At 44.0% G+C, this 11,193-nt stretch overlaps 1 protein-coding gene across 9 annotated transcripts in view; it reads left to right on the top strand.

Annotated features, from left to right (window-relative positions):
* wipi1 (WD repeat domain, phosphoinositide interacting 1) overlaps nt 1-11,193 on the top strand; it is a 35,039-nt gene that overhangs the window by 21,939 nt on the left and 1,907 nt on the right. For 3 of the 9 annotated variants that reach the window (XM_052049710.1, XM_052049718.1, XM_052049711.1), the window contains exons 10-12: nt 7-114; nt 3,598-3,698; nt 3,969-4,069. In XM_052049710.1, the coding sequence (XP_051905670.1) occupies nt 7-114; nt 3,598-3,698; nt 3,969-4,069 (310 nt within the window). Of the gene's footprint in view, nt 1-6; nt 115-3,597; nt 3,699-3,968; nt 4,120-11,193 lie in introns of all 9 variants that reach the window. The other 6 variants (XM_052049712.1, XM_052049715.1, XM_052049713.1 and 3 more) reach the window with 3 other exon arrangements.

Raw genomic sequence — 11,193 nt, forward strand, 5'->3', positions numbered from 1 at the left:
TTGCAGGATCCAGAAGCATCCACGTTTGCTGGTGGCTACAGCTGATGGCCAACTTTTCATCTACAATGTGAACCCACAGGACGGAGGCGAATGCATCTTGGCATACAATCACAGGTCAGGCCATAGGGTTGCGTCTATAATAGTTTATGGAATTTTCATTAATGTTAGTTTTTATTAGTTTTTTGCAAATGCCCATCTTATTTTGTTTTTTTAGTTTCAGCATAATTTTTAGGTTTTTTTCCAATTTTAGTTTGTTATTTTGAGTGAACACCAGATCAACCTGTGTCATCTTGTCATGTAACTTGTATACATCTACCAATTCTGTACCAATATAAGTATGCAGCTTGTGGCAAAGTACACTGGTCCCAAATCACCGGCCCATGGCCCACTCATTTGGGACCGGGCCACACAGAGACAGACCCAGATAACCAGAATTCGCCAATAATTACAGAAGTAGCAAGCAGAAGGCAATACAGTAGTACCTTAACTTAGAAATTAATTGATTCTGGAAGAAATTTCTGAACTAGAAAATGTTGTAAGTTGAGACATGTTTTCCATGTAAATGCCCTAATCCGTTCCAAGTCCCCCCAAAATTCAGAAATAAATGTTTTCTAAAGCATAAAATGCATCAAACATGTAACACGTACATGTTACAATTAGATTATTGCACAATAAACGGGAGTTGTGCATAATGTAAAAAAACAAACAAAGTAAAGAATAAAAATGGTCATTTAACTTTTAACTGCATCCTCATCGTTTTTTCCCCTCTTTAGTTCATCTTCTGTCTGTGGTTTTTGCCTGGCATTTTGTAAAGAACTGTTCCAAGGATGTTTGCCTTTCTCAGCTTTTAACAATCCTTTGAAAATGTCCAAGGCAAGCATCAGCAGAGTGAGCAATCGCCCGACTGGTGAACACTTTTTCTGAGTGATTCACATTTACCTGAAACTATCAGAACACCTCATGGCCGACGAGGTGAATGACGAGGGCGCTGCATAGACACACATCTATTTATCTGTCTACACCAGCGGTTCGATCGAACCCCTGGGGTTCAGTGAATCGGTCTCAGGGGTTCGACGCAGCCTCTGCCATGGAGGTTAAGACACACCTGCCTCAACATGTCAATTAGTTATGACACGCCCGCTTGGCCATTAAGGGTGTGGAAAATAATCGATATTAATCGATACATCGATGCGCACGTGCGCGATCCGAGTGCATCGGCTCATTCACTGGGTACGACGCAATTGACGGGTGAAATCGCGATTCATCACGATGCATTGATAGGTATCGGTAAAATCCGATTCAAGCGCCGTTTTATTCATGTTAAACGTCACCTATCTGCCCTTTCCTAGGCGCAATGAATGCACCATCATTGCTTTGCGTTTTGTGTTGAATACGGACGGTAGCCGTGCGTCACATACAGTCCAGTACACAACTAGCGAAACATTATGGAAGTTAGCGCACGCAGCAGCAAGGAAACTACTATATTTAATGCAGCCGCAACATTCAAATCTTATGTTTGGAAATAATACGGCTTCGAAAAGAAAGACGGAAAGCTTGATAAAACCTCCGTAATTTGCAAGGAATGTCGCACTAAGAAGCCATACAACGGCAGCCCCACATATATGCAGACCCACTTAAACCGATGGCACCAGATCACCGACAAGTTTCCCTCCCGCTTCCCCGCTTCCCCGCCCAGTTTCTCGTCGGACACTGGAGAAGCTCTTGGTAAACCAGGTCAGGATCAGAAAAAAAATTGCCTCTTATTTTGGGAGTCCCCTTGCAACTCACTGTGACCGCGCAATGGCTATAACTAAGGCCACTGCTTATTTCATATGCAAAGACCTCCAGCCTTAGCGTGGTGGACAACGAGGGTTTCAGACAGCTCGTGCACGTTTTGGAACCCAGGTATAAAATACCAGAAAGGTCTGTGTTCACTTACAAACATATTCCCGATGTGTACAACAAAGTAAGAAGTGAGATTACTGTGTCGCTGAACAGTGCGCAAAGAGTTGCACTTACAGTGGATGGGTGGACATCTTGCGCTATAGATTCATATACATATATATATTATTATTATATTTCATATAAGACACTCAGTGAGAATAGTCTGTTTGTGTTTACACCATAGCAACAGCTGTGAGTCTCAGGTGCCAAATTGTTTACATTTTCTTTGCACAAAACCCAATTGTGACAGGGCTTAAATGAGTTGTTTTACAAGTTCTACTCTTTATAAGGAATAAAGTGGTATCCTTTTTGTAATACCATACTGAATTCCATCTTTTTAAAAGCTTTTTTTCTTTGCTTATTTGCATCATGTTTAATTGCACAATATCGCAACAAATTGCATTGTATCGTATCGGATCGCATTGATTTGAACTTAATGTGTATCGAATCGTATCGCATCTTGACGACGGTGAAACGTATCGCATCGTATCGCCAGAAAATTCCATGTATCGTTTAAGTATCGCATCGCTGGCAGTGGATCGTGATGTGTATCGAATCGTCCTCAGTGCTGAGATTCACATCCCTATTGGCCATCACTGGCTGCAGATGATCACTTTACATTGCTTGTCCAATCAGTGCTGCAGGAAATTCAGTTCGCTCAGTAGTCCCCATGTGACTGTCGTGATTGTACGTCATACACTTTTTAAAAAACTATACTTAGGCCATGTAATCTTACTTACTTTTTTCCTGTTTTTAATAAATGTGTTTTTTAATGTCTTCAATTTGTAAAAAAAAAAAAAAAAAAAAATCATTTTTCACTAATGAAATGTTCAGTGCACGTGCATATGAACTGGTTGGGTTCGGTACCTCTAACAAGGTTAAGAACCACTGTTCTACACACATATATACGGCAGAGGTCACGCTTAACCAATGGGCTGCCAATATGATGCTCGGTAGTAGCCAATGGCAGAGCAGCTATAAGTATGTTGCGTTCAGGAAACTCTGAGTTGCGAGTAGCAGCCCAGACTGTATTTTTACCTTTCGTATCTTGAAATTCATTTCGTAACAAAAGGCAATATTTTCCTGTTGAGGCGTTTAGTAACTTGAAAATTTCATATGAAGAGACTTACTTAAGTAGAGGTACCATTGTAGTCACAAAATAACAAATTATTATATTCAGCACAATTATATTGATACTGATCAGGTGTCCATCGTGATATATATTGAATTATTGCCTAAGCCCTCGGCCAGGTACATTCACAGAATAAAGTTTATTATGCCTCCTCATTTAACATGACAGTCTACTCATATGTACGTGACAATTATTTATTTTGAAATTTTAACATACACATTGCCTGCACAGTAAATAAAGGTTTTATAGTGTAAATTTGGGCTGTGGAACAAATATAATTTATCTCATTGGGGAATGTTGTTTTGGAAGATGATCAAATTAAAATTTGAATCAAGCGTCTCAGATTGAATTGTGGTCAGATTTGTACTGCTCTCTATTGAAGGACATTCAGTGAGATAATCTTAGCATTTGCAACCAGGTAAAAAACCCACCAGTTCATGAAACAGACCGTTATAAATACTCTCGGTCTATGTACAGAGACAATGAGTTGTTCATCAAGAAATTTGCTCTCTCTCTTTTAGGCTTTTTGGTGTTGACGATCCGATGGAAGCACAGGCATGTCCCTCATATGCTGCAACTGTTGCCTTACCAGCTTCTAGTCCTATCACAGCAACTCTCACTGGTCAGTAGCCATACAATGTCTGCCAATTAGTTTGTCCAATATACAACGAGTATGACTCACACTGATAAAACTATTGACTGTACTCCAGTTCAGTGTAATCCTTTTGTTGTATAATTTCTTGTTTGCTTTACCTTTGCGGCCTGGTGTGCCTACAGTAAATGGTCCCCTTAAAATATCTACTCATGGCTGGATGGATTGAAGAGTTATATAAGTCATTTTTAAAATGTTTTTGAGTCGTTTCTGTTTTCCATCATTTGTTCTCCACTCCAGGCTACTCTGAAGATGGTGGAGCAAAGAACGGTGAAGTCATCCCAGAACACGAGTTGGCCGATGGACCTGTGTGTCTGGATGATGAGAACGAGTTTCCTCCTGTGAGCATCCAGAAGTGCTAACTAAGCAAGTTCCTGTTGTGGTAAAACCGGTAACAATCTACTTTGTAAAAATGATAAGAATGTATTTATTTAGCATGTTTTCTCCAACCAATAGTTTCAACAGTCATAAGAAACAGCAATGGAGTAGAAATGATATAAAACAAGACCTAGGTCTAGGATCCAGGAGTTATGCAAAAGCCCAGTAAAATCGCATTCATGAATCCATCCATTTTTTCCATCCATTTTTTCCAATCCGCCTTATCCTCACAATGGTCGCGGGGGTGCTGGAGCCTATTTCAGCAGTCTTTGGGCAGTAGGCGGGGAACACCCTGAACCGGTTGCCCGCTAATTGCAGGGCACACAGAGACGAACGACCATCCACGCTCACACTCACACCTAGGGACAATTTAGAGTGTTCAATCAGCATGCAATGAATGTTTTTGGAATGTGGGAGGAAACCGGAGTACCCAGAGAAAACCCACGCAGGCCCGGGGAGAACATGCAAACTCCACACAGGAAGACCGGAGCCGGAATCGAACCCACGATCTCTGCACTGTGAGGTCTACGCACTAACCACTGGAACACCGGGCCACCCGCATCCAGGAATAACGACTGAATTATAAAAAAAGTAAAAAACGAAAAACAGCGCAGCTACCAAATTCAACTGCCTTCGTGTACTGTTTGAACAAAAACAGTATTGATATTCTTTGACTTGTCAATCTTCTTACACAATGTAATCATAAAGCAGGTTGTGTTGGAATCGTAACTACGTTACTTTTTGGTGAAAAATGTAATCAACAGTAGTAGATAGGGTAGCGCATAAACTAATCATCCTTGGTGTGGGTTAGGATCAAAATGCTTTGAAAGAAATGCTCAAAATGTTCTCGATGTTAAGAATGGTTCAAGGGTTGATGAGTTATGGCCAATTTGTGTAATCTTCTAAGATATTTTACTAAAGACATGTTTTTTAAACAAATCTTGCTCCGACCTTAGACTGTTGGGGTTATTTCACTAAATCTTTGGATTCGATTGTGTGACAATAAAAAAAGGGTCAAAAGGAATTGTCTTATCAATACATGCACATTTACAGTATTCTAAATTCATCTACAGAACCAACCATCCAAATTTTGTATTTCATTCTTCATTGACCTAAAGCTGTGTGAGAAGTTTCAAGTGAATTTGACTCGGAAAAACCTTTGGGGCTTAATCATAGTGCCCCACCATAAGATGAACTGATGAGCAACACAAGGCAATAAAGTTTTGTCAAATTTTCAGGCTTCTTCATGTTACTGTTTTGAAGGAGTTAACAATTTTGATGTAAGAAGAAATAAGATCCATCCATCCATCTTATATCATTTATCCATAGTCAGGTCGCGGGGGCCATAGCTTTAACAGGGAAGTCTGGACTTCTCCCTCTCCAGCCACTTCTTTCTACCCGTCCTGAAGGATCCGAAGGCGTTCTCAGGGAAGCCTAGAGACTCTCCAATCTCTTCACTGTATCCTGGGTCGTCCCTGGGACCCCTTTCCAGTGGGAAATGCTTGGTAAAACTCACGGGAAGGCATCCAAAGTAGATGCCACCTCATCTAGCTCCTCTCAATGTGGAGGAGCAGCGGCTTGGCTCTTGAGTCCCTTGCGTATGGCAGAGTTTCTCACACTATCTCTGAGGGAGAGCATGGGAACCCTGCAGAAGAAATTCTTTTTGACTGCTTGTAGCTCATGAACATAGCTTCACCTTTCGGCTCAGCTCTTTCTTCAACACGACAGATCTATACAGAATCTGCATAACAGGAGACACTGCACCAATCCCCCTGTCGATCTACTCCATTCTGCCCTCACTCATGAACAAAACCACTTAGAGAGGGTACACCACCCTTTTCCGGCTAACAACCATGGTATCAGATTTGGAGGTGCTGATTTTCATCGCAACCGCTTTACACTCAGCTGTCAACCGCTCCAGTGAGAGTAAAAGATCACGGCTTGAAGAAGCCAACAGTGTCAAATCATCTGCAAAAAGCAGAGATGTAATACTGAGGCCATCAAACTGGACCCCATCAACGCCTTGGCTGCAACTAGAAATTCTGTCCAGAAAAGTTATGAACAGTGACAAATGGCAATCTTGGGCGCACTCCAACTCTCGATGGAAAATAATCTAACTCACTGTGGGTAACCAAACTCTGACATTGATGCTACATGGACTGAGCGGCCCGTCTTATGGTGGGCCTGACCCTGTACACCTAAAGCACCTCCACAGACGTCCCTGAGTCACACAGTTGAATACCTTGTCCATTTTTCTGCAGCCAGGATGAAAACTGCACCGCTTCTCCTGAATCTGACATACGACTTCCCAACGGACTCTCCTCTACAGCACCCCATACCGGGGAGGCTGAGTGTGATCCCTCTGTTACTTTCATAACTTTGCTGCTGTGAATTGGGAATTTCTCCATTGTGAGACTAATAAAGGTTTTTCTTATCTTATCTTAGTTAAACACACACTCTGGAGACCACTTCCCCTGTCAGCTGCTTCAGAGGCACTTTCCCCGATGTCCACCTGATGTAGAGCAGGCATGTCCCGCTCCGGGCCTGAAGGGCCCCTGTCATGCCTGTTTTCCATCTCTCATTCAGGTGATCAGCTCATCAGACAACTCTGAAGCAGCATTAGTACGATCCTGATGAGCTGGAGAACAGGCCGAACAGTGGCCATTGAGGACCGACTTTGGACACCCCTGTTGTAGAGACATGACGACCAAGACAAACCCCCAACATCCTGATCCCCAGGTCTTTGACACCAAGGAGCTTTTTATCCACCCCAGTGACTAAAACTCCAGGAGAGTCCACCTCAGAGTCCCCAGACTATATTTCCTCAAAAGAAGTCCTGTCGGGATTGAGGAAAAATTCTCCCCACCGACTCGTAGCATCCTGAGTCGATGTCAGCAGTGCTCCATCTACAGTATTTTTTTTTCCCCCCCGAGATGGCGCCCGAGTAGGCAGCCTTCGGCAAGTGCTCTTCAAGAGCCTTGCTTTTTTGTTCTTTTTGCTGTTTTTGTCTTTTGTTTTGTCACATGTTGTTTATTGTTTCATTGTGTGGATCTGATATGGACTGTTTTCAGCGCTTTTTGGCCACGACATTCGTCAAAGGAGCAGTATCTGTGCTTGGTGGTTGCGCCGTCTCGGCAGCACACCTGTACCAGCACAGATTTTGATTGGGAGGAATGTCGGTGCCATTGACTGTCGGTGCAGGACAGACCTGGGGCGCTTGTGTTTTTTGCGCCAGTAATGGGCAGCATTTTTCATAACCCCGATTTGTTCAGTGGCTATGTCAGCGCTGTTGGACAGTTTGCGTTGGTGCAGGCTGAATGGATGGCCGCTGAAGTTGAGGATGAGGAGAGAGGAGCGTTGGCGAAGAGCGCCGATGCGTATTTGGAACCGTGAGTCGCCGCTTGGAATTGAAATGGATTTCCATGGTACAGGAGAAGTGAACCAATCTCTTTTTTCGTCAATGGATGCTACAGCTTCTTGTTGACTCTGAAACTTAGCTTGTAGCCGACGTGTGCACATTTTGAGCATGACGTCTCTGATCCACTGGTTAAAGGACACTTTGATTCTCTCCTCTTTCATCTCAAACCGCTTCAAACAACAAAGCGTGTGACGGAAAAGTGGTTAGGACTGCACGACTGTCCGTGTTTTATGTTATGTGTTGTGTTTATTATTTTACTTTATGTTAACTGTTTTGTAAAGCGCTTTCTTACAGCTGCCGCTGTTGTGAAAGCGCTATATAAATCAGCATGTATTGTATTGTATACATAGCAAAACTGGTGAACTACTTCCCTCTCCTGAGACACCAGACTGTGGACCAGAATATCCTCGAAGCCATCCGGAAGTCGTTTTCCATGGCCTCCCCGAACTCCTCACTTGCCCAAATTTTTGCCTTAGTGATCCCCGAAGCTGCGTTCCGCTTGGTCAGCCAGTACCCGTCAGCTTCTTCCGGAGTCGCACAGGCCAAAAAGGCTTGATAAGACTCCTCCTTCAGCCTGATGGTATCCTAATGCCGGTGTCCACCAGCAGGTTCGGGGATTGCCGTCATGACAGTCTCTGACTACCTCATAGCCACATCTTCCATCTGCCGCCCCACCCCCACCCCACCTGAAAATTGAAATCCCATCAGAACAAGAGAGTCCCCAGGGGGAAGACTCTTTAGCACACCCTCCAAGGACTCCAAAAGGGCGGGTCCTCTTTGTGCATAGGCACAAACAGGCAGGACCCGTAAGCATGCCCAAACCTGCTCTGCGCCTCACCATGGTCAACTCCAGACTGGAAGAAAGTCAACCCCTCTCTCGAAAACTGGTGCCAGAGCCCCAAGCTGTGTATGGAGGCGAAAAAGGACATATCATGGTGAAACTTCTCTTGCTTGCACACCAGCTTGGGCTCCTTCCCTGCCAGAGATGTGGCATTCCATGTCCGTAGAGCAAGCTTCTGTCGCCGGGGATTAGACCGCCTTTGGCGACCACCCAGCTCATAAAGCACCCAACCCTTATGACCTCTCCCACAGATTGTGAGCCCAGGGGAAGGGGGGCCCATGTGGCATCTAAAGGTTGAGACCAGCTGGACCCAATGGGTGCAGGCCTGGCCACTAGGTGCTTGCCAACACGCCACACATCCAGACCTGGCTCCAGAGCGGGGCCACATTGACCCGCGTCCGAGCAAGGACAAACTCTGTTAATTTGTGTTATTCATCTGAAACGTGCTGTGTCTGGTCTCTCACCTTGAGCCTGTTTGGCATGGGTGACCATACGGGGTGCATAAAGCCCCAGAAAACTTTTCTGCTCCGAGGATCATTGGGTCAGACAAACCCCTCCACCAGTGTAAAATGACGGCTCAGATGGGGAAATAAGCTTAATGTTATTGTATATACCAGGGCTCCCCAACCTTTTTCGCCCCACGGACCGGTTTATGTCAGACAATATTTTCAGGGACCGGCATTTAAGGTGTGGCGGAAATAATACAACAAAATAATATGGTATGAGCTGCATGAAAACTGTGGCGTTTTCAAAATATAATAACAATAAACACAAGGAGCGTATAATCTGGCCGCAACACTCTGATCGCGATGGTAATGTTTAATGCCTTCAAAATACGATACAATGCAAATTCAAAGTGCGTGAAAATGACGACTCACCACAGCCCGAGCTTGATTTTCTGGAACCAGACGGTCCCATCTCGTGGTAATAGGAGACAATGACACCTCAAGTATGTGTTTTATGTCCAGTCTACTTCGTAATTTTGTTTTAGTCGCCGTTGCTGCTGAAAACCCCTGCCTCACAAAGGTATATGTCGGAAATAACAACATGTGTGACGATCTCTGACTATTCAGCCATAACTTTAATACAGTTGTCTTGAACGTCCTTTTTAGGCTGCTGTCATTTGCGATTTCCAGCAGTTTTTTCAAGAATTTTTTTTTTGGGTGTAATCGGTCACGTGATGAAGCGTAGTTTGACGCGTGTCAAGCGTGACACAGACGGATGTAACGGAGAATCCGGTAATTTTTCAAAAATAAAACATCTTTCGTATTCCGAAATAAATAAAATGGAATTAAGGTAAATTCTTTCTGTGTGGCCCGGTACCAAATGCCCTGCGGACCGGTACCAATCCGCTGTTCGGCGGTTGGGGACCGCTGATATATACAGTGGGGCAAATAAGTATTTAGTCAACCGCCAATTGTGCAAGTTCTCCTACTTGAAAAGATTAGAGAGGTCAGTAATTGTCAACATGGGTAAACCTCAACCATGAGAGACAGAATATGGGAAAAAAAACTCAGAAAATTACCGGTACATTGTTTGATTTTTAAAGAATTTATTTGCAAATCATGGTGAAAAATAAGTATTTGGTCAATACCAAAGGTTCATCTCAATACTTTATGTACCCTTTGTTGGCAATAACGGAGGCCAAACGTTTTCTGTAACTCTTCACACACTGTTGCTGGTATTTTGGCCCATTCCTCCATTCAGATCTCCTCTAGAGCAGTGATGTTTTGGGGCTGTCGTTGTGCAACATGGACTTTCAACTCCCTCCGCAGATTATCTATGGGGTACAGATCTGGAGACTGGCTCGGCCACTCCAGGTCCTTGAAATGCCACTCCTTTGTTGCCCTGGCTGTGTTTGGGATCATTGTCATGCTGAAAGACCCAGCCACGTCTCATCTTCAATGCCCTTGCTGATGGAAGGAGATTTTCACTCAAAATCTCTCGATACATGGCCCCATTAATTCTTTCCTTTACACCAGAGTTGGGCAAACTGCGGCCCGCGGGCTGGATCCGGCCCATTGGTCTTTTTAATCCGGCCCACCGAAGGTTGGTACACAATTACGGTTCGATGTAAAGGATTGCATTCATTTCATTTGGACTTGTAATGACAGACATTTCAACGCCAGGTGGCGCAGTTACTTGAAGTTGCAGAACACAGGGAGGGAGGAGGAGACGATACGGAAGCCCGCAGTAGCGCCAACTCAAGCAACTCCCGCTCGATACAACGGAATAACTGTGTCCGTGCCGCTATTTTCTATCTTTGGATCCAAAACAGTGACATGCAAGTGACTCTTTATTGCAGTGAGTTTTACTGGAATTGCGAATTTTTTAAAGTCCTTTTTTACGTTAGATCTTGGCATCCAAACGAAGAGGAACAGTCATGGCCGCGGAAGAGAAAGTGAAGTGTATCTGATTAAAAGAAGCGGGTTACAAAGTACGAAACATTCAGGAGACGCTTGGAGTCTGAAAGACTCAAATCGACGAGACTTTGAAAAACATCAGTCCGATTCTGGCTATTTCCATGCTCAGAGTGAATTGATTGTGGCTCGACGGACAGTCGAGTAAATAAACATTTCCTGGAATGGTTTGACTGTTATCGTGCTAAAGATTTTCTGCAAACTGGACCGCTAATAAGAGAGGAAGCGAGTTCCAGAGCTCTAACTAGGAGCATCGAGGACTTCGAAGCGTCCCGTGGCTGGCTTCAAAAGTTCATTGCGCGACATCAGTTGAGCAACGCTGTCATGTGTGGTGATCGAGGGGAGGTCAAGTCAGAGACGATGAGTGAGTGGAAAGAAAAGCCACGAGGTCTCTTACACGTCTCATTT

Source organism: Hippocampus zosterae, chromosome 17 (genome assembly GCF_025434085.1).
Source record: "Hippocampus zosterae strain Florida chromosome 17, ASM2543408v3, whole genome shotgun sequence".
In the NCBI taxonomy this organism is placed as follows: domain Eukaryota; kingdom Metazoa; phylum Chordata; class Actinopteri; order Syngnathiformes; family Syngnathidae; genus Hippocampus; species Hippocampus zosterae.